The 25,334-nt window shown below is 33.4% G+C and overlaps 1 protein-coding gene across 1 annotated transcript in view; it reads left to right on the forward strand.

The window, feature by feature from the left end:
* Positions 1–4,477: 4,477 nt before the first annotated feature.
* Positions 4,478–25,334, forward strand: part of LOC138703604 (calmodulin) — a 28,029-nt gene continuing 7,172 nt past the window's right edge. Inside the window, exons 1-3 of the mRNA XM_069831633.1 lie at positions 4,478–4,871; positions 5,941–6,115; positions 6,622–6,864. Coding sequence (XP_069687734.1) covers positions 4,869–4,871; positions 5,941–6,115; positions 6,622–6,864 — 421 coding nt within the window. The 5' untranslated portion in view covers positions 4,478–4,868. The remainder of the gene's footprint in view (positions 4,872–5,940; positions 6,116–6,621; positions 6,865–25,334) is intronic.

Genomic DNA, 25,334 nt, shown 5'->3' on the forward strand with positions numbered 1-25,334 from the left:
TGGCAAGGTTCGTTTTACGTAAACAACTAGAACGAGAACGGAAAAATTGTTAAAATAAATGTAGGTCTATTTAAATGTGAGCATTCACAATTAACGAAAGCTTGCTGGAGCCAGGGAACGGTAACGTGAGAGTTGGACAAGTATTATTAACTTTGCCATTCTCGTTTCCGATCACAGCCTTCTAGATTCATTCTGTTGTCATCAAAAAGCTATTTGGTCGTCGTAGACTATATTTTGTAGCAAGGAGGCCATGACATAATTTGTTCTTCATTCATTGCTTGGTCCACACCTGTGGAGTAACGGCTAGTGCGTCTAGCAGCGAAACCAGGTGGCCCGGGTTCGATTCCCGGTCGGGGCAAGCTACCTGGTTAAGGTTTTTTCCGGGGTTTTCCCTCAACCCAATATGAGCAAATACTGGGTAACTTTCGATGCTGGACCCAGGACTCATTTCACCGTTATTATCACCTTCGTATCATTCAGACGCTAAATAACCTAGACTACTACTTCATTGCTTGTAACTAACCCAGAAATTCAATAGAATCACTGTCCATATAATATGGTACGTGTATATATGACTAGACTACCAAGTGAATTGAATTCTTAAATATTCCTTGCCTTAAATTTCGAAGTTGATTAACCTGTGTTTATGTTGGCTGGCTTGTACTCACGAGAGAATATCATTGGTCAAGTACACACAAATAACATCAGAATGAGTAATATTGACTTTACATATCGTTGCTGACATACATATAAATATGCATAGCCGTTTCCGTTCTCGGTTTATTGTGAATCAAAAATCTTCACGTTCACGGTCTTAAGGCTGGTTCACAATAAACCGGAAACGAGAATCGGAACGAAAACGGTAAAATTGTTAAAATGTGTACATTTAAATGTGAGCATTCACAATTAACGAAAAGCTTGCCGGAGCCCGGGATCGGGAACGGACACTTGGCCAAGTTTCAACTCTGGCGTTCACGTTTCCGATCACAGCCCACTAGATTCATTCTATTGCCATCTAAAAGCTATTTTGTCGTCGTATATTTTGTAGCAAGAAGACCGTGGCAAAACCTTTGCATTATTTTGTTCTGTGCTGTGCATCATGGAGCAAGTTTTATTTGATGAGATTCTAATATTGAGTGTTGAGGAAAATCCTCACGTTTACGATAAGCGGCGCGCCTCGTATAAAGATGAGAAAATGAAGGAGAATACGTGGCTTTCAATAGTTGCATCTTTGAACACCGATCGTAAGTGAATCATATTTTATTACTGTATTGGTTGTATTACACACTACATATTCATGCTTCAATTCAATAACTACTGTTGTGTTCATTTTTGTTCTATTACAAATGTTTCTTCTCTAATTATTTTACGTTATGGTAGACTTAAAATAGGTTGTGATAATAAAGATGCATGGACATATTTATAGTACCGTACCTAATGAAATGTTTCAGTTGAAATTTTGAAGTTGGTTAACCGGTGTTTATGTTGGCTGCCTTGTACTCATGAGAGAACGCCATTGGTCAATTATACACAACTAACATCAGAATGCGTAATATCGACTTTACATATCGTTATTGACATGCATATCGATATGCATAGTCGTCTACGTTCTCGGTTTATTGTGAATCAAAAATGTTCATATTCACGTTCTCTGCTTCTCGTTTTCATTCTGGTTCTCGTTCCCGGTTTGTTGTGAACCAGCCTTTAGCTTCCTGCTTTCGTTCCCGGTTTGTCCATATAATTCCGTGTACCTTTTTTGTATGACATTGGTACCAGAGTCTCTTAAAGCCTTAAGATACGTTGAAAGATACAAGTAAGTTGTGCGAGTAATCCGATACGAATGAACTGGAACCATAACAATGTTGTTGCCACAGATCTCACTTCCTTAAACCAAATCGCGATAACTTCGGCCGAAAACTCTAGACCCTATAATGGAAATTTTTTGGAGTTAATTTCTTCGTTTGCAATTAATAAAATTCTGTAAAATGCTATGCCCTTTAATTACACATGAAGAATATTTTAGCGCATCATTTATCAGAAATGAGACCGTAATAAAAAAATAGTTGTTTTCCGTTGTGATGATGAAGAAATTACTGTCGAAGTACAGCAATTTATTAAGTACTACTCTCACCGATAGATGTAAATAAATCGGCATAAATTATATCACAACATTTGTTGTTTAATCAACTGTCCGAAGACAGGTCTGAAATTCACAAGTGGTACTAAGACGGCACCATTTATAAGGCAACTAGGCCAGGAGATAATGAGGTAGGTATTACAACATTAGGCCTGTTTCTAAAACTGTACGTCTTGGTTCCAAAATATTTTCAGATAAAAACTGCAGCTGTTAATAATTATATTCACTATTATCATAATCATCATCATCATCATCATCATCATCATCATCATCACCACCACCACATTTCTCTTCTCTCTTTAGTGATTGAACCCTTTTTCCTTTTCGTCTAACATGGTTTGTGTTGTGATAAGTTAGAAATTATACATCCTTTCTCTCTCTCTCTCTCTCTCTCTCTCTCTCTCTCTCTCTCTCTCTCTCTCTCTCTCTCTCTCTCTCTCTCTTTTACGGAGGAAGGACCCAGAGGCTTCCACTGTAGCCTGAGGTTTAAGGCTGATTCACAGCAAACCGGGAACGGAAACGACAATGAGAACGAGAACGGAAATATTGTTAAAATAAATATCTTCAAATGTGAGCATTCACAATTAATTATTGTGAATGCTCACATTTAAATACATTTATTTTAACATTATTTCCGTTCTCGTTGTCGTTTTTATTCCCGGTTTATTGTGAACCAGCCTTTATTGTGCTTACAACTCCTGTTCTGTGAATGATATTTCTAGCCGAAGGGACTAATGTAATGTTATTAATAAGTAAAATAATTATATCCACTGTTGAAGTCCTCACTTAACCGAAATGGACGCCATTCCTCAACTCCGTCCCGTATTTTTAGTCAGGTTATAGTATAAACCTAACCCGGACAGTACGACTTGCTCAGTCTTCCATTGAAATAATTATCTCTATTCGCCTGAACTGGATCCTGCAAGAATTTCAATTTTGCTTATTTTCTTCTTTTTAGGACCATGAAAAAATCTTCATCAAACCACGGTTTCTTTTCCTTAGTTTCATAGTTTCTGCTCAGCTGCCATTTTTATATTCTCTCTGATATTTTCTCACATACTGTTAACATCTAACTCCTTTTCAACTCCATCGGGACATCCTAAAGTAACAAACGTATTTTAAATTTCGACCTAATAATGTTACTTTGGTTATTGTTATTACCGTTTTCTTTCTTTTTGTTTTAATATGTAGATTCTAGTAGGCTTAATAAAAATAATAAGTTTAATTTTAAAATGAAAAACTTAATAATACTGTGTTTTCATAAATCGTAATCATTCTAATGAACTACCATTTTACTTTATTAGCATAAAATGTAGGCATATGTATGTAGGCCCTACCTATGTACGTATTGTAAACCTGATGGAACACCTAAATAAGTCCTTAATTATACTTTTTGCGTATTATTTATACAATTTATTTTCAATTTTGTTCTCTTTATTTTATCTGTATAATAATAACAGACTGACTTCATGCACATGATGTAGCACAGAAAGGTTGCCTTCTTTTTTTTTTTCATGATACACTGAAGATTTGTATTTACTACTGCTTCAGGTCTGTTCTCATAACAGCATGTTAAATATTTCTCAAAATAATTGTTAGCCCCTTCTCACACAAAATCATGCGCAATAAGTAGCTGAAGAAAGGGCTATGTGCAGACATATTGCGCATGTATCTATACAAACGCTATTTGGTCTGCTTCCCATTTCATGTTACGGTACCTATTAAATGTAGTAATGTGATAAGATTCTGGACAATTATTAATAACATTTAGTACGTATGACAGATAGGAATAGGTGATGTACAAATGCTATTTGAGAAATCGTAAACAATGCTTGTGTGAAACCGTTACAAACCTATTGTAGGAAAATTTCTACTGGTCATGAATGACCAGATTTGAATTATTTGCATAACAGCTTTACTGATGAAAAGGTGAAGAGGGAAGGCTCTTTACCGGATTCAAGCGTACCTGTCAGTAACATTTACAATTCAACATTTACGAAAAGAAATACTGCTCTCACTTTTATTCTAAATAATATGGTACGATTTAACTAAAATCCATCGCTGCGTTTTGATCCGTTCAATAAAATCTCTATCTCAATGGAAATTATTTTGAATAGTATGCAATGTGTAACAATCTGCAACATTGGAAAATGAAATTCGAATATTGTTCTGCAGTAATATTTTGGAATGTCTTTCCCTCCGCCAAGTCGGCAAATCCTAAAGACTCCGCCCAAACTCTTCTTCCTATCTTGTCTGGTCGGCGCAAAGCGCCGGTCTGAATCTACAGCTCACCAACTGTACACACCAGTGCTTGACGCATTGCAGGTGTGTACCAGCCAATCAGAGGAGGGCTTAGTTTCGACGTTAGACGAGCCGACAAGGAAGTCTTGTAAACAAGACCGCACCCTGCACCTATAAAGCCCATTCACTTGCGCATGTAAACTTAATCCGCGATCTGAGTTCGAATTCGCTAGAACGTTGGTTGCATAGGTGAAACATATGAACATATTTGATTTTCCTGTAAATACTGTTTTCAGTTGGACATATTTTGATCAGCGTGTGCATTTTTTTATGTGTAAATAATTGTTCTCGCGGAGTTATACTATTTGGTGTAGCTGAAGGACCTTCCATTATTCGAAGTATTTCGTGTCAGCGCTCGGCAAGTTCGTTGTGGCGGTGATAGTGGTGCCGGGAATATTTAGAAGGTAGTGCTATCCGGGACGTATCAACAATGGTAAGTCTGTGAAAATTACCATCCTGTGAATGAAATCATTGTTTATAGATCTTATAACGATAATCGGCTATTATTTTCATGTTTTGATTATCCATTAAATTATTCTGACCCTCTAATATTATCGTATGCGTCTAGCTTCATTGATAGCAATCGGAGGTCATGTTGTTGCAATTTTAAAATAAGCTGTGAAATCGTAAGAAAAGGTAAAATACTGCATACAGTAAACGTGTTAATATGTACAGTTTATTTTAGGTTTCTGTGAAAACACCGGTAGGCAGGTTTAGCCTATTCATGGAACGTGATGTAGTAGTAGAAAGTGTAGCTATGTATATAGGCTAGCTTAATCAACATGAAATAGTTTCTATTTGAAAATACGAAAGATACTGTTCGTGCAATTAAAGTAAGCAAAACTACCATCTATTAATGCTTGTGAATAATTTTGACAGTTCATAACTTTCGTTTGGTGATGTTTTGTATGCGTAATTTGAAATTGAATTTTCAATATTTGGCAGTGATTCATTTGATAACCTTACATTCTATTTTCCTCCAAATTGAGATGTCAAGTCATTATATACGACTTTATTGAATTTATATCCATAATTTATACTTGGTAGCGATTGAAAATTCATTTAGGCCGGCACCCTTAGGCCTATTAAATACCATAAATTCCGCTGTTAATTAGACTAATGTATTTTGAGCATGTTATTAACTGAAAGTTGCGAAATTGTTGGTACGATATTTGAAGTCATGTGCCTAATTATAATTTGAAATTACCAGATTAGGTACAGTTAAAATGCCTACCGGTCTTTTATTTATAGTAGTCTACACAAACTCCAGGACAAAAGCACTTTCATTTTATACGGGTAAGAATATTGTTACCACATTCAAAAGACATTTTATGTAAAAGTGAATATTCGCAAGTAAAATATAAATACATATTCACATTATTTTATCAAGTTATTGACTTGGCGCCCTTTTTGATGATAATACGAATAATAGGCTATGTCTAATTCATATTTTAAATTACATGCGTTTGTAACACTTAAAATTTTGTTTCTTTGACTGAAAGGCTGATCAGCTGACTGAGGAGCAGATTGCTGAATTCAAGGAAGCGTTTTCCTTGTTCGACAAGGATGGTGATGGTACAATCACAACTAAGGAGTTGGGAACCGTTATGAGATCACTAGGCCAGAATCCTACAGAAGCTGAGCTTCAAGACATGATTAATGAAGTAGATGCTGATGGTATGTTTACAGTGAAATTTAGTACTAGGCTTTCATAGTAGGTAGTTTCTTTTGGAAATTCTTAAGCATAATTTTATTCGTGTGTTGTAGCGAAATAGCGTATTAGGAAGGTATAGTGAAAGTCATTCTGATTTTACAGTATATCCTATGATTTCAGTTAGTAGTAGATACGCTAGATCCTTCTGCTTCATTAAACTTCCCCCCCCCCTCCATATATTTTGAGATAAATGTCTACAAATGTCTTTCTTGAATAGAGAAAAAATTAAAGATCTTGACTTTTTAGTAGTATGTTTACACATGCTGATCACATTCACTTCACAAAAGTGAATACGGTTATCACTAGGTATAAACTTTCACTGTTTGGTATTTGCGATTTGTACTAGTCTGTTACCGGTTATGAAGGTACCATTGTAATTGTCTTTGAAATAGACTGAACTTAATTCAAAATTAATGGATAATTGTGTGTGTTATTTGGTGTGCTTTCCATTTTTAATTCCTACTTTAAGGTAACGGTACAATCGACTTCCCCGAATTCCTCACAATGATGGCGAGAAAAATGAAAGACACAGACAGTGAGGAGGAGATCAGAGAGGCCTTCCGAGTTTTCGATAAGGACGGTAACGGTTTTATCAGTGCGGCAGAGCTGAGGCACGTCATGACTAACCTGGGAGAAAAGCTGACTGATGAGGAAGTCGATGAAATGATCCGGGAAGCAGACATCGACGGAGATGGTCAAGTGAATTATGAAGGTAGGGCATTGTGGCAGCCACAGGCATGCCCCACCAACTCTCAGTCACAACTTAGCGACATGAGCTTGGAGAAGGGTACCTTAAAGGAAGGAAATGCTCTGTTTTTGGAGGCTGCAATACTTGTTTACGGGTGGCTTAATTTTCAGATTCTGAATATAGATTGAAGTTTCAGATTTGTTCGCTTAAGAGAAACGCATTTCATTCCTTTAGAGGTAAGTTCTGAAACTCGTAAACCCTATATTCCAAGCACTTGGAGCCCAGTTGTGGGAAGTAGCTCATCATAGTCTTGTTGTAGCAGCACAAACGAGGAAAGATGACAATTAATTTACATTTTGTTACAGTAGTCTGCTATAGTGGTGGATGAAATGGCTGTAAGATTTATATTAGTTGAGTTGAAATTTATGGCTGTTCGTATCTAAATTAGTGAAGAATTCTGAATCTCGAAAGGAAATTCATGGGTAATAGCACGCTCTTGTGAGTCATGAGGATCTGTTATGAAACAAAATACTCAGACTTTGGACATACTCTTTGCAACTTCAAATACGGTTATTTCCCAAGAATTACTTCTTCATTCAAGGCTTCATTTCATGTTATTTGTTTGTTAGTGTTACAAGTAAGTTACACGGAATAAGTATTAACTAAATAAAATGTGACTTGTTTCCATTTTTGCCTTGTTTTATGCAGAGAGTACATAAATTGTAGAACTTCTATTAGACAGTATTAAGCAAGTTGAATTAGTAGAGTTTGTGCTGTTCATGAGAATTGTAAGGGAAAATTTAAAGCTTTTGTCTAGTCCTGAAGGTTGTTTCAAAATAATTTTGATTAATGTAAAGTAAAAGTAATTCGAGAAAATCAGTTTATTTAATTTGTGGCTTGTTGGGTGCCTTGGGTTTGGATATGCGTTATTCCACATTTTTCCTTGTGTGTAAACAGTAGCCCTTTTTTGCTAATGTTGTGGGTATTTGAACATAAATACGTAGCAGTTTCTTGGATTGCACAAACTCTAAGTTTGTACCTCGTGTACTATCTTTGAGAAACACTTTATGTATACTCTGTATTGTAAATACTATGTAAACTTCCTGTTATCTTTTGGTGTGTTCCTTGCTTACGTATTTAAAAATTGCTTTTATCAATCCATAGTTTGGTTCACAAAACGCCACATTTGAGATTTAAATGTCTATTCAAATAGATTAATAGTAAATTAATTTCGAGAAACCGTAGTAATGTAAAATAGTATCACTATAATGCTTTTCACGCTACTTAGTTCATAGGGTACATCTTATCTTCTTCGTGACTGCAATATTTTATCTACACGCAGGTAATATTTAACTTACCATAACTAACAGCGGTTAAGTCTTAAGCAATGTTACATAGTTGTAATGTTACGCGGAAATGGCTGTTGTGTTGGGAGTTTAGAAAGTCGCAATCTCATGAACTAAGTTGCATGAAAAGGGATATAATTACTATGTTGCTCATTAAACGTCATGCTTCGCAATTGATTATTTATTCTTGACAATTGTAATGCTCAGAGATGTCCTCACATGGCTTTGTAGAATTAATGTTAAACAGAATTTTAAAATTAACATATATATTTAATTTTAAAATTATTCTACTGTTTATAAGTTATATTATGTTAAATTCCAGCACCATGTCAATGTTAGAAGTATAATGAAGTGAGTTTCATACTGTTAAGATATGTCTGTCCTATTCCTTTTATTCACTTGCAGTGGATATGAAATAATTACTTTCTAGATGTTAAAATATGATACGTATTTTATGCAGTGTAATCCATTTTCCCTTCATACTTCTCACGAATCTGTTAATGCGTATATTTAAATTCAATCATTCCAGTAAATGAACACGAAATTCTTTGTAGATATGCACGTGCTGGTGCAATTTCATTCGTATGATTTCTAAAATATTTTTTGTTCAGATGTCAAATTATGCAAGGCACTTGATAATTTTTTTACTTTTCTAACACCTTTGCAAAAATGTATCACGAAATTCTTACTCGGAATGGAATTTTCAGTAACCATCTTATTGTAAAAGTTTTTGTACTAAAACATGCATTCTTCAAAGATTCTCATTAATTACTTTGAACTAGCCATTTCAAATTGACTGTTAAGAAGATGGAAAAAGTGACATGGTGCTGCAGGTTGTTTTGAAATGTTTGTACACACTACCGTATCTATTCAGATAGTAGAAGTATTGTAGTTCATGAGCTGTCTCTTTTTTACAAACTTTGGTGCAAATTTCAATGCAAGTATTGTTTATGCAGAAGCATAGGGCATAATTGCATTTCACTATGCATGTACTGTTGTGCTGTGCACTTGAACATTCATACTGGTATCTGTGGTCTGGTGTAGGAGGGAGGGAAACAGAACCGAGACTGCTTCCAGCTACATTGATACCTTTTAATTGTTAAATTTGTGAAAACTGAAAAATCTGGAGGAAGTTTGTTACATAAAGCATATTTGACAAAACGTTTTTTGCTTTAACTAAAAATTTCATAATTATTTCCTTTTAATCGTTTTATAATTATCAAATATCAGATAAGTTTGTCTTGCATTATCAGTTACAATGTATTTCCAAAATCCTTTCGCATATTGCACATTAGTGAAGTCCAGTAGGAATTCAGTAATTTCAGTATAAAAAAATCTATTTATGAAAAAAGTAATCGAGATTAGAATCGTATAAAGTTTAAAAAAGAAATCGTGCTTCAAATAATGAATATAGACTACTGAAAAGCACTTTCAGAATCTTGAAATCCACATTTCAAACCTATATCTCACTCTAGAGGAGCAGGCACTAATGCATCATGAAAAAATGCTGCGGCTAACAACAACAAAATGGGGGGAAAAGACTGTTACAACCAACCAAGTTGAAAACACAAACAAGTTTCCTGTCCAAAGTCACGGAAATAAAAACAGAATTGAATCTCCCTAAATCTAAAGAAAACATTTTAAGCAGAGAAAATCCTCTAACCTTCGAACCAATTAACATTCAACTAGATTTAGAAGAACCAGTTACAAAATCTGAAATTTCCAAACCTGTACTAAAAGCGCTAGCATTAGAAGCTGTGAACAATAGATACCCACCAGAAGAATGGTTACACATCTACACAGATGGGTCTACTATCGATAACAACTCCGGATCAGGAATTACGTGTGCGTTATTCTCATTTTATCAACCAGCAGGATATCATACAACAAATTTTGATGTGGAAATAATGGCTATTCATATCTCACTCCAACACCTACTGTACAGAATAGATAAATTTCAAAATACTGTCATTCTCTCCGATTCTAAAGCAGCATTATATGCAATAAGTTCATGTAAGATGATGTTAATCCAAATTAAAGAATGTCACAAAATGATCCAACAACTTCAAAAACTACAGAAAATAATTCAATTGCAATGGATACCTGCACATTGCGGAATTGCTGGAAATGAAACTGCTGACTTTCTTGCCAAAAAAAGGATCCAATTTAATTCAGAATACAAATACAAGCCTATCTTTTACATCCATCAAAAGACTAATTAAAAATAAATATAAAATCAAGCAAAACCAAGCACTATGTACCCAAGCCAAAGATAAAAAATGGAGCATTTTAATTAAAAAAAAAACAAATTATTTCGGAAATCTCACGTAAATCTGCAGTAGCAAAATTCAGACTGCTTACAGAACACGCTTATTTGGCCAAACACTTGAATAAAATAGGAATTTACACAAATCCAAATTGCCCTCTATGCAACAAAGAAGAAGAAATGACTGAAGATATCTACAAACCTGTGAAGTTCTAACTGATGGATCCACCACAGAAATATTGGAGAGCAAGAACGCTAATGGCTTAGTTGTCAAAGCCCGGCATTAGATAACAACAACAACATTGACAGTTGTAAAGTTCGAGACTTTTTTTAAATTCTGATCTAACTGAATTCTGAATACATAGCCTGGTTTTCTTGCATATTAGCAGGCATTTACTTTAATATCCTTGTATTATAGGTTTTCACTTCAATTTATAATTGAGGGTTTCTGGACTACTTCATTATGATGTAGACAGGATGCTCTTTCTCGAAGAATATATTGTACAAATATATGAAGTTATTTCAAGTAATTTCTCTAATTTTAAAATATATAGATAAGAAAAATTCTGGTTTCTCACCATTTCCTCTTTTTCTTTTGAACTTGCTTTCAACATTGAAGTGACCAATTGTATATTAGACAATGTAAAAGTTACTTTTACCACTTAATCACTACTTAGAAGTTGAGTGAAATTATTTAGTTCTTTTAAAATCACGAATATTTGGGTTTACATTAGTTTTCTTACTCTTAAACAATAGAGTTAATGCATTAATTTCAAGAACTTGACAGATAATCTAGAATATATTTGGAAGAAGATGTAAATAAGCAGAATACTGATGTGCTGTGATTCTGCTTTCTGTGAAATTACATTTTTATTACTTGTAAAAATGCATTGGTTAACATAGTGTGTTGCTATATGTGGGGTACAATTTTATGTATTCACTGACTTAATTTTTAATTGATTTGTTGTAACTTGAATTGTTAAAATTTTAGTGTTAAACCTGTTAATTGCTAAATAAGCTGTTGTAGTAGCCTACAGTAAAATAATGCATTTTTGTTTATTGTCTACATGCTAGTTTGTTTCTATATGAATTGCATGACAAATATAAACAATACATCTTGAGTGTAGTGGCCATGGGGTTCATTTGCAAGAAACAAAATAATGTGCTTTGTACACTATATGAAAGTAAGAAGTCTACTTCATATCCAACTAAAAGTGTTGATCAAAGGTACGCAAATCACAAGTTACAAAAATTGAATATTTTTGAATGGTATGTTCGCAGGCATGAAATGAGTAGCATAGTAATTGCAGGAAAAGTGGTACCTTTTGTGTATTTTAACACTTGATGTGTCTTCCTTTCTTCTTGCAAAGTTATGTAATATTTAACTATTGATGTAGCTGCTTTTATGGTTGATGTTACAGCATATGCTAATAATAACAAATGCTTCCACTAAAATATTCCTGCCACATTGATTGGAATTCCCTAACAGTAAGCAACGGATAGATATAATCAATCTTGCTTTCAGAACACTTACATTTCTGTGTACATATAGAATATGCAGTACTTCCTCAATTCATACACAGTTAAATTTTTAAGTGTTTTAAAAGTATTTAATAAAGTTGGGGGAGTATATTCCATACAATAATTCTAAGTAAAAAATTACCTGTATAATCGTGTTAAACTTACCTCACTGTTCATTCATGGTTTTCTGCCCAAAGGCTGGTCATTCACTGCAAACCCAGCATTCTCCAATCTTTCCTCTATTCAGATTTCTTTGTCTCTGCTTACGATCTGTATATCTTAATATAGTCTTGTCATCTGATATTTCTGATATCTTATTCTGTCCATTTTTTCCAGTTCATCCTTCAGTAGGCAGTTTCTTAGCCAGTGATCAAACCAATTTCTTCTTCTCCTCCTGATCATTTTAGCATTATTCTTTTTTCACCCACTCTTACTAGCACATCTTCATTTTTATTTTGTCTGTCCATTTCACGTGTTTCATTCTTCTCACAAGATTTAAAATGCTTCCAGTCTTTTCTGTTCACTTCGTCAGTCTGTCTGTGTTTCTGCCCCCATACAATGCCATACTCCACAAAACACTTCACTAGTTTCTTCCTTAGTTCTTTTTTCTGAAGATTTGCTGAAGATGTTCCTTTTTCTGTTAAAAGCTTTCTTTGCCATTACTATCTCTCTTTTGACTTCCTGGCAGCAGCTCATGTTACCACTTACAGTACATCCCAAGTATTTGAAGCTGTCCACTTGTTCTATTGACTCATTTTACCATCTTTATTTTTCTTATAATCATGGTCTTCGTCTTGTTTGCATTTATCATTCCATACTGCTTACAGCTGTCATTTATCTCCAGTAGCAGATCCCATAGTATCAACACAGTCTAGTATATACAGTCACGAAGCTTGAGTTGTGAGGGTGCTAAGAACAATAGACTGTGCTGGTACTATTTCGCATTGTCTGTAATGAGGCGATATTAGCAATCCTAGTGGTCAGCAACTATCTATGTGATGCATATTTACTATGTATTGAGCTTCGTTACTGTATATTTATATACTAGACTGTGGTATCAACTGTTGTGAAGGGTTAGGTCAGTGGTTGCTGGTGAGTCTCCTAGATGGAATCCTGTAAAGTGCTGAGTGGGATTGCAAGTTGATTTACAAAATAAAACAAAAGACGCCTTATTAACATACATTTATGTTGTATTTAGAAACATAAGCAATGTTGAACATAAATATAAAAATAATGTTTCAGTAATGAAGTAAAAAATAATGCAATAAATGTGCCTGCTTTGAGTAAGTAGCTTCTAAAATCTGAACTCTATATTCAATACACATACATACATACATACACTAATATTTCAAATCAGTTTGAATTTTAAGGAGTCTCATTTTTGTTTTGATGAGAATCGTAGAGTCGAAACTATTTTGCATAAATAAAAGTTTTAAAACACTATAAAATGTAAGAGCTTCTTGTGCTAGCTCGAGTTATTCTTGCATTCTTTTGATTCAAAATTACTCTTCGAAAAAGGTATAGTTCCAACATTCCATCAGTAGATACGTATTTCGGTGAGTCTTCCCTTAATATATATATTTTAATTTCATATGTAGTTGAATGCAACTGTCTAAAAAGGGATTTATTATCCATCTGTATCTGTGACTATCGTAATTGTTTTGATCCCCCCCCCCCCCCCAGAAAATGTTAAAAAAACTGTTATTTAAAATTGTGCGAACTTTATTGCATGGCCAAAAAGACCCACTCTATTTGTTGTATCGTATTGTAAATTTTCATGAGCTCTTTAATACACTGAGATAAATGAAATTTCTTTTTGTCAAGTGACTGCTGAAAATCAAGTTAGTTTACAAATTTGTCGATTTTATGTCGCACTGTTACTGCATTAACCCTTAAGTAGTCATGCATGGTGTTGTGAACACCCCAGTCAGATATTATGGAGCTCATAACTACATATTCAGTAAACCTGTATTTCTGAAACTTTCAGTACCTTTAATGGAATTGGTAAGGCAACAATAACCATAAAAAAATTTTGAAATCTGAATTCGCATACTCAAGATAACGGTTTAAGTGGGTGGGGTGGTTAAGTGCAACTGCTTAAGGGTTAACATCTTGGCCTTGTTTTAAGTATATTGAAGATATATTAGCAAGGAAGGTTCATTTAAGAATCCTAAAAGAGTACTGGAAAATAGCTTTGCATATTACAGTTTCTTGTCTTGTAGAAGTTTGATGGTATCCACTGGTTTTTAGTAAAATTTTCAATATATTTGATTTTTCAGGGATTTACATTTTTAAAATTTGATTCAGTACTGATAGGGTAAGGGGAGGGTCGTAAACAGATGTTTCCCAAAAGTGGGTTGTGCCTTCAGGTACTTACCTACATTTAATTTGTAATTTATCTTGTTTTTTTTTTTTTTTTTTTTTTTTTTTTTTTTTTTTTTTTTTTTTTTTTTTTGTCATCTGAAAGCTCGAACTCCCAAATATTAAAAAATATCAGTTTTGCCTATGATGTTTGGTTAATTAATTTGCTGAATTTTCAATGATCGGAAATGCCCTTTCTTTAAACTGAAAGTGCAGTTCTGCAAGTGTCAATCCACCACATTCTGTCAATTTTATATAATTTTTCTGTAATAGCAATTCGAATTTGATGGTAGAGTTCAATGTATTACTTTTTGGTACAGTCAGGGAGCTGTGTTTGGTTTTTCATACTCTCAGGATGTAGATGATTTTTCTCCATGTCCAGTTTTACAGCATTTTACAGCACTAATGTTAACACAAAATGCACTTAGAATAGAGATATTTTCATCAATCTTGCACCAAAATGATGCTGATTAATGTATCTAAGTACCGAACTATACAAACATTGTCCTACTACTTAAAGTTAATTTAAAACTTCAAGATCTTAAATTTTTAGTTTTATATTTGAAATTTAAAAAAATAAAATAAAATGACATTTTTCCTTAATGGGATAAGATAGAGAAAATTTGTTTTCAAAGCTTATTCTGTGCTCTTTTATGAGTAAGACGTGAAAGAAATTTTGTTCTAACATAAAAGCTGTGGGCCAAGGACTAAAATATACATTTGTTTTTGATTTAAAAAATTGCCCCCCAAATTATTTGAGGTGATTATTATGTGCGACAATCCTTGATTTTGTGTCTAGTAATAAGGGGAAAAAAGAGTTTTTAAAAATTGGATAAAAATAGCAAATTTTTCTCGCAAGGGTAGACAAGTACCTTCAGAAAGTTCGGGAACCTCTGGGTTAGGTAATACAAGAAATATGAAGGTCCATGTTCATACATGCGTTTATTAAAGGGGAGGTAGTAGTCTTACAAAAACTTCATTTTCCCCAGTTCCGTAAATTTTAAATTTATTTATTTATTTATTTTGGAGCTCATGAATACGAAAGTTACTATTGTAACAACAGTTTTTGTTAATGTTCTTTGTACACACAAATCATCGATTTTAGGAGGAGAAAAGGGAGGAATCAATCAATTGTTGAATTCAGTTAATGACTCGTGTTTCCTTTTCTTAGTCATTACCATTTCTAGCAAGTTAGTACTGGTAATTAAATATTAGAAATATTAACACCTGTAGAATTACAAATAAGACATAATTACATTTTGAGACATTACATTATTACAAACTTAGCGATAGTCCCATATGTGCAATTTGGTAATCTATAGTTTGTTTTAGTGCAAAAAAAGACCTATAATTTGTATTGTACGTTGTGTGTGTATGTATCTAATGCTCAAGATTTAACAGTGAAGTTATCTTTCTTCTTGCTTCTCAATATTTGGATGTAAGATCTACAAAATTTTCGAGAGATTCGCAATTTCTAGGTGTTACATGTCAATATTCTCTTCCTTTATGCATAATAAGCATTTAGGAGAAGTCAATAAGCCGATTGATGAAGATGTTTACTGAGGCAACCGTGACCAATAGCTGAACATGGCTACAGCAGATTTTCGAGCTAGATTAGGATTTAAGTTTAAATCTTTCAATGAATTTTTTCATCTTGAATTTTGGTGTTCCACTACTGAATTATTGTGATGGTTGGAGTTCACTCTCCTTTTTATAATTCTTTTACTAGATTCTTATGAAAATTTGTAGTTTATTTTTATGTTATTTTAGTTCCTTTCTTGGCTAACATATCAGCTTTCTCATTACCACTCAGTTCACAGTGGGTGGGGATCCATTGGAAAACTACATTCTTATTTAAATTTTGAATCTGTTTTACCATGCAATGGATTTCTTTAATTTTTTCGCTTTTAGGGTATGTAGTTGAATTGGTGGCCTGGATTGTAGCTTTAGAATCAGATAGGAAAACTAGTATTGTATTATATAGAATAACAAAGTTATGGCTTAACGTGTTTGGTCATGTCTTACGAATTTAGTATTAGTAGGTTTAGGAAAACAGTAGAACATCTCATTACAGCCTTCCTTCAGACTACCTAAAGTTTTCGTTACGTCTAGCTTACATACTGTAGCATTCATTAGAATCATGGCGAAATTTTTATAATTTCACGTGGACTTTGGTAAATAAAAGAAATACTGATACTGAACATTTGATACTGTTCAACATGTTTAGTCTGCGTAGGCTGCTGTTTATTTTCTGCTCAAATTCCTAGTTACTTCAATTATTTAAGCACATGCGATGGTAATTTGTTAAAAAGCAGAAAGCAGAGTTTGTTCTTATTACGGTTTTGATTTGTCATCTTCAGCTTATGTATTATTATTATTATTATTATTATTATTATTATTATTATTATTATTATTATTATTATTCGCAAGCAATACCCAAAATTAATAAAAAATAAAATTTATTTTAAGTAAAAGTAGTAATTCATAAGACAAATTCAGTAACGAAACTCACGAATTACAGACAAGTCAAATTACTTCAAAATATGTTCAAACAAGCTAACTTAGTGTGTGTATTACTCTCCCAGCAATTTTTCAGCATAGTGTAGTTTGATTACTTTCAATTATTTAAAATGATAAAAGTGGGAAATTGTTTAAATTTTTGCTGTAATTGAAGAATGACTGATTATTGTTTCTTTTATGTATTACATTCCAAACACGATTCACCATACAAGCCATAACCTCCCTGGTATGTAGGTTCTAATTTTTTACTAAAAAGGCCCACACAAACTTAAATTTAAAGGTGCTCGATTTATATTTTGCACTGTGATTCAAATAAGAAATTCAATTTTCATGCAATTTTGACATCACAATCTACATGAATACTTAAGAGGATGTTTAAAGTATGTGATATATTACTATTGCTGAAGATTTTCTAATTGTCCTTTGAGTAACGTTTTTTAATCCATATTATTTTGTGGCAAATCTGCGTATCTGATAAATGTAGACCATCTCACCACCTGTATTTGTATTCCTCTTACTCCTTTTGTTTTGACTACTTTTTAGATTCTTAGTTTTTTCGCTTTTGTACAGACACTCAATTAGTGTGTAATGAACATTTTACCCATAGTATACAACATTTTTCTTACTGGGTCATTCACTATAAACATTCAGAAATTCTACTTTTCTTTCATAATACCTATGATGACACTCGTTTAAAATTATCACTCATGAGAAAAACGGGGACTGATAATTGAAGGGGTGAGAATGAAATAGTCCTAAGCCACACAGACAAAATTTTACAGGAGAGTATGTTAAAGGTTTAGAGTCCAATGCTACTAGGTGCAGTATCATAATTTCTTCGGTGTATACTTACATCATTTGTTGAGTAATTTTTACAATATTTTAATAATAGCTTCCTCATATGTGTAAGAAATGAACTCTCTTACTTACTTACTTACTTACTTACAAATGGCTTTTAAGGAACCCGAAGGTTCATTGCTGCCCTCACATAAGCCCGCCATCGGTCCCTATCCTGTGCAAGATTAATCCAGTCTCTATCATCATACCCCACCTCCCTCAAATCCATTTTAATATTATCCTCCCATCTACGTCTCGGCCTCCCTAAAGGTCTTTTTCCCCTCCGGTCTCCCAACTAACACTCTATATGCATTTCTGGATTTGCCCATACGTGCTACATGCCCTGCCCATCTCATACGTCTGGATTTTAAGTTCCTAATTATGTTAGGTGAAGAATACAATGCGTGCAGTTCTGTGTTGTGTAACTTTCTCCATTCTCCTGTAACTTCATCCCGCTTAGCCCCAAATATTTTCCTAAGCACCTTATTCTCAAACACCCTTAACCTATGTTCCTCTCTCAGAGTGAGAGTCCAAGTTTCACAACCATACAGAAGAACCGGTAATATAACTGTTTTATAAATTCTAACTTTCAGATTTTTGGACAGCAGACTGGATGATAAGAGCTTCTCAACCGAATAATAACACGCATTTCCCATATTTATTCTGCGTTTAATTTCCTCCCGAGTGTCATTTATATTTGTTACTGTTGCTCCAAGATATTTGAATTTTTCCACCTCTTCGAAGGATAAATCTCCAATTTTTATATTTCCATTTCGTACAATATTCTGGTCACGAGACATAATGATATACTTTGTCTTTTTGGGATTTACTTCCAAACCGATCGCTTTACTCGCTTCAAGTAAAATTTCCGTGTTTTCCTAATCGTTTGTGTATTTTCTCCTAACATATTCAGGAGAAATGAACTCTCACAAAAAAAAAAAACATTTTTGTTAAAAGTGTGGTTTTTGGACTATATCATTCTCACCCCTTCAATTGTTGCATACCAAACTTCTAGAAATTTCGTTAGTGTAGGTTATTTGGAATAAAAATATTGCATTGCTCTTTTGTGTAACATACTTTCTGCTTAGTGATATATTGATATTAATGAGGAAATTTACAGTGTACTGTTCTTTCCCCCTCGTCCTTGTCCAGAAACAAAATGTTTATTAGGTTATGGGTAGGGACACAAGATTTTCGCAAATGATTTTCTTAACGAATTTCTGCTAATTGAGCCAAGAGAGTTAAAACTGTTATAGTTATGAAAGATGCTCGTTCTCCTCCAGAACAAGTCTCGTTGATAACTATAAAATTTTAACTCTTGACTCAATTAGCAGAAATTCGTGAGAAAAATCATTTGCGAAAATCGTCTGTCCCTAGTTATGGGTGCGTACTGGAGAGATTGAGATTAATGTATTGGTAAAATTTGTTTCAGTTACGATTCTCTTCATGCTAGGTTTTTACAACATTTCTGAGTTCTATAAGTATTATGGTTTTTATTTTGCCAAGCTAGCTTTTTATTATTGGCACACACAGTGAAGTTAACACCTGTTACAGGCCACAGAGTAACGAAGCGTTAAGCCTCCCACCTTTACAAATTGACATTGGTAGCAGTAGGGATATGTTCATGCTTGCTGCCTTAACCCTCCCATTCCAGAGAAATATAATCTGTATTATTATTATTATTATTATTATTATTATTATTATTATTATTATTGTACTTAAAATTTTGGTGAGAAGAAAAAAAGTAGGTAAAGTAGCATAGTTACACCATTCCCCAAGAAATGACGCGTTTCAAATTTATTTATATTTTTTTCTGTTCAATCGAGCTGTAATTCTGTTCAATGAATATACTTATTAGGAATTGTCTGTAGTGGGAGAAATGTAATACTGCATTCCTACCTTGTCGGTACTCTCCAGGTGAATTTTATTAAAGTTGTCTTTAAAGAAACACTAGTATATCAAGATAATATACAGGGTGTTTAAAAAATACGGGGCATAATTTCAGGTATGTATTTCCCACATGTAGACAATCAATATAGTTCATTACAACATGTGTCCGGAAATGCTTTATTTCCGAGTTATGGCCTTCACAACATTGAAATTCACCGGAACCATACCTCATGTTTTAGAAGACACTCCACTCATCAATCGTCAACACATTCACTTCTTGCATGATGGCGCTCCTGCACACTTCAGTCGTACGGCTCGTCGGTACTTGGATCGAAGGTTTCCTGATCGATGGATAGGTAGAGGTGGCCCAATTGCTTGGCCTCCACGCTCACCTGATCTGAACCCTCTCGATTTCTACTTGTGGGGCCATTTCAAATCATTGGTTTATTTGTCTCCGGTGCCTGATTTGGAATCCCTTCGGAATCGAATAGTTGCATGTTCTGAGGACATACGCAGTACTCCTGGAGTTTGGGATCGTGTTCGCAAGTCAATGAGACATCGATGTGAGGTCTGTATTCAGGCAGGAGGTGGACATTTTGAACATCTTCTGTAATGACAACGACCTGCGGAAAGAAAAACGTTCCGGTGAATTTCAACGTTGTGAAGGCCATAACTCGGAAATGAAGCATTTCCGGACACATGTTGTAATGAACTATTTTGATTGTCTACATGAGGGAAATACATACCTGAAATTATGTCCCGTATTTTTTTAACACCCTGTATATTCATTCATTCCCAAATAGTTGTTTTTATGCAACATTAGAAGTGGGTGGGATTACAGTCCTTTAACGGCAGTCTTGGCATGCTGATTCTGATCAGTCTCGAGATTTTATTTGGGTGAATATGGTACTTAATATTTGCTGTGTATGAATTGTGCATTTGCATAGAACAAGTATTTTGTGTTAGATAATACGATCCTATGAGTTGCGATGACTGTGAGTAGTTTTGAAGCTAAGATTGTATAAAATGAAATTTCTTCGCATTTTCATGTCTTTTCATGCAACATTCTTATGTCTGCCATATTTGGCCCTTGTCCTTCCTATCTCACAATTGTAGTAATTGACTTCACATATACCATATCGTGTTGTTACTTCAACTGTTTTGAACACAAATTCGTGTAAAGTATTATTTCGAGAAGTAATGTTCTTGCTTTTATGTTTAGATCCAGTAATTATAATCTAGATTAGAAAATGTTAGATTTTAAGAGGAATAGAGGTAGAGGACAGAACTTATAAATATCATTTGATTCATTAGTGTTAATACTTTTTGTGCCTAAATCTGTGTATTTATATTGTAAATTGTTATATTTCAAATTGTGTAAGAGTATTGCTATACTTCACGTATAGAACACTGCACACAGTTCATATTGTACACTACATCACCCAGTAGTTCTTTATTCGCTTATTTGTTCAATTTAAATTAATAATATAAATGTGATTCCTGTAATTTTAATTTTTATGAATTTCGAAACAATTTCGCGATGCATAATGTTTTTCTCTCGTGATATGGTGATTGTGTAGGACAATTTTTAAGTTTATTTTCAGTAATAACCTTACAACAATCATGAGTCAGTGTTTATATATCACTTAAAACCCGTTTTAAATTTAAATAGAGACACTCTCATAATTTTGAGACTTTGGAAATAGCTTAAAAAGTTCTCAGATTTTATTAATTCAAACTAGCTTCCAGAAACTTCACTACTGTGGGAATCAAACACTGCAATGTTTAATTTACTTCGGTAACATACTCAAAATTAAGTGTTAAAAAAAACCAACGTAAATATTAAAGTTGTAATTTATTATCATTGCATCATCCATTTTCGTTTTTCTGTTAATGGGAGCAAGGTGTGAAATATCAGGCTCCAGTTTTGACAATCGTTTCATAAGTGCTAGTAATTAATTTAGTTATTCTGTTTGGTAGAATCTGCTGTTATGTCCAAACTTCACAGATTCTAGCCTAGCGGAGAGTAGCAAAGTTTTAATAGTGATAAAATTCTCTTAATTCGTTCTCTTCAGAAGGAAAATAAACCAGGATGTTCATGTTCGTTTTAGTCCCCATAAAGGGGACTCTGAAAGAGAGGGTTCAGGCAAATTTACCAGTACCAGGTTTTTGTCCCAGTTGTAAATGTGTTTGTTCCAGATTTGTGATGATAAAATATTTACATGCTTTAACTCTAACAATGGAAAAGTGGCATATTTTATGAAAATATATCGTTTAGTATGGTAAAGCAGAACAAAACGAAAAAGTAAAGATTTTACTAAAATGTCCCATTCTGTTACTAGTTCACTTATGAAATCAGGATTTCTCAATACTGTACTAATCTGTTTTTAATTATAGCTTTTATCCCATCTGAAAATGTAACATCTAGAATGTCCAAGTATATTTTGTTCAAAAGTTCGTATTTTTAATATATAACTTTTTGATACAGATAACAGGAAAAGTTTCTTGACGCTACTAAAAAAAATAAAGGGAATGAATATGATATTTAGGTGAAATTTATTACATCACACAAGTTCTCAAATGTCTGTCTTGAATTTGTAAATGATGTGATATTATATTAAATCACCATGATTGACATATTTTCACCTTAAACTAAACAGTATTACGAAGAAATGAGTAAAGTTTTCATTACTATTTTGAAAATATTGTTAGGTGGGTGGAAGAAAATGTTGCATTTTATTGCACATTAATTTGTAGCCAGGTATTGTCGTCTGTTATTAAGAGCGCTTGCAGATCAAGCATGAATTTTCCCTTAACTAATTTTTTTCTTTTCTATCACAAAATTAGCACGCTTTTATTATTATTTGAGGGTGAACAATTGAAAATAAGAATTACATTAAGACAAATGCTTAGAATAGGAATTTAAATGCACATATTGACTGTCTTTATTTCCCCTCCATATTACACATCCTGTTTATACTCGCCAAGTTCCACTCTGTTAGGAGAAATCATAACAACAGGACTGAAAACTTTTAGATCGTCTTATTGAAGCACAAAAGTCCAACAAGAAAACAATTTAATGCTGTTGGTAATTCTGGAAGTGTGAGCTTTTCTAAGAAACTATTTACTAACTCTAATATAGCAGCAAGTCTGTACTTGGGCATCACCACTGTGTCATAGTAGCGTATTTGATATAATTCATTGTGAAATGTATTAAAATCTGGAAGTTTAATTCTTTTATGTTTGTAATTTAAGTGGCATGTATATTGTGTACGTGTGTGCGTGTAAAAAAATTAACTCTAATAATTAAATACATGTATTTTTGTTCACATTCATGGAATTGGAGAAGTGTGCTCTCAAAGAGTTCAATCATCAAGATTGAATAAGGAATATATTTATGGTTTTCCAAATGGTTCTCCAGTGTGTAATCTTGTTGCAAATTTTAAAATACCAAAATTTATAGATTGCAGTTTTTTTTATAAAATTTACTCTGTTGCGTCAGTTTCAGATCTGCAAAAGTGATTTATTTTGCAGTAGAAACATGGTTGCATACAAGAGTTAACCCAACAAAGTGAATGTTTACATATAATTTCAGTTACACATACACCTTCTTTCTTGATGATTGCACCTTGCCATAAAGGCACAGAGAGAGCATTGACATATTTACACAAGACTTCTTAACTTATGCCATTTTCCAGTTAATGCCCTTGAATTATCTGTATTTGTTATGCAGTTTCTTTTTGCTTCTGTTATCCTATATTTGTTTCACGAAGCTTGTTAGAATGTAGTTCTGTGAGATCTGATACGTGTTCCGAAATTCTAAAGTCTGTTAGAAGGGGAATGAAGTGAAACTTGTGTGATGGATATTGACTAATCTCTTAATAGAATAAGTGATTTTTGTGTCGTTGTGTTGTAACTACTACCCTTTAACACCACGTAGCCATAGATTACAAGGATACTCTTTATTTTTGTTGTTGAATACGTACTTTTAATATTGGACACATGAAAGTCGAAGTGAAGAAAGAAACATTTATCCATCGCTAGGAAGTTCTGTGTGAAAATAATTACGTGGGCTGGGCACTTCTTAGTGATTGAATTTACTTCAGTTTTGATTAGTATCGTTTTACCGATAATTTTAAGAAAAGTTAAGTTTTTCCAAAGTTTAGAAATGTAAGCAGTAATTTTTATTTAAAATTACGTAATTGTGTAAGACTAGTTCAATTTGTTTATTAGGTTTTCGATTTGTTAGGAATGTCACTTTTTTTTTTTTACTATATTGGAATAAAGAGGACAGATTAATTTTCTAGTTTAATAATTTCACTTATATATTTATTTATTCACTCATCATATTGATGTATTGACTTGAATGTAATTTGTGTACAGCCACTAAGAGCTTTGTATCAGAAAGTATAATTTGCTCTAATTTTATATTGTTTTGCATTGTGTTCTAATGTGTTTTGCAAAAAATTGTTATACCAGAGATACAATAAAATGATTGGTGCACTGTTGGTAGTTAGGGGTGTTAATTTCAACAGTGAGTGTGCACATAGTACATGAATTTGCTGGCATAATGATAAATTGTTCTTTTAAAAGAATAGGTCACTTTTGATTGCAAATTTCTCCTCTTCCAGATTTCCATGCTCTTGCTCAAATAGTTTTCTCTCGGTGTAGCCGTTAACCGCGATCAGGCCAAAGCTGTCTAGGTGCCGGTGGTCAGTGCTTTAAATTGCTTTATGGAATGTTATTTGTCTTTCAAGCACCCCAGTATAATGTTCTCATGTATTATTTTTTTACTTTTATATTTATCTAACCCATCCATCCTGCAACCAAACCAAGCATTGCTATGTACCTAAACCCTGATGATGGCAGACATAGTCTTGGCTACCCTCTCACTCATAACACATTACAGGCAGTGGCTTGTTCATTTCTAGACATTGTATTGACTTGTATATATATCACTGTTTATAGATTCTTTGGCATATGAGCAGCAATCTTACATGCCCTTGTGAGAATTTTTAAAATTGTTTTGGTCTGTATATATAAATTTATACACTAAACCTGGAAAATAAATTTAAAAACTGGAATTTTATAATACATTATTGATGTCTGCAAGGTCATTGTATGGTTTGTTGCATAGATGCTGCATGATTTCTAAAAACACATTTCAAAGTACGATGTTTTGAATAAAATTGTCATGTCACTTTAAAGAAAGGAAAGTGGTGTCATAAGCACATTACTAGCTTACAATACTTCCTGGCTTTCATATAAAATTTGTGAGTTAACATTTTGCCAAACTGCACTCAAATTAATAGGTATCTTATTAGAGATTGTTTTATCAACCACCTTAACCAGATCTAGTCTGTGAACGTTAGTTAAGCTTTGAAAGTGATTTTGAAATGAGTTTTGTTCAGAAATGTGTGGCAAAAATTAAAGTTTAAATCTAACATAATTTTAAATGATAGTTTCGAGTTTAAGCAATATGAGGTTGGCCTTGGTTCTATAAAACGAAACCAGTAATGTAATTAAAGAGTAGCAATTCTCAAATACCTGTTCATATTGCACATTCTTGGAGTACATCAGCTGCGTTTATTTTAATTGTATCATAATGACATGCATACATTTCCTTAGATAAGTCACAAAATTTTAACATTACAAAGGAACCGTGCAAATAATGTAAATGGGGTTCTGAAAGTAATTTCAGTAGTTCCATAAACTATAGTAAAGAAATTGAAAATGTATAAAAATTGTTTATT

The sequence above is a fragment of the Periplaneta americana genome, chromosome 7 (genome assembly GCF_040183065.1).
Source record: "Periplaneta americana isolate PAMFEO1 chromosome 7, P.americana_PAMFEO1_priV1, whole genome shotgun sequence".
Classification (NCBI taxonomy): domain Eukaryota; kingdom Metazoa; phylum Arthropoda; class Insecta; order Blattodea; family Blattidae; genus Periplaneta; species Periplaneta americana.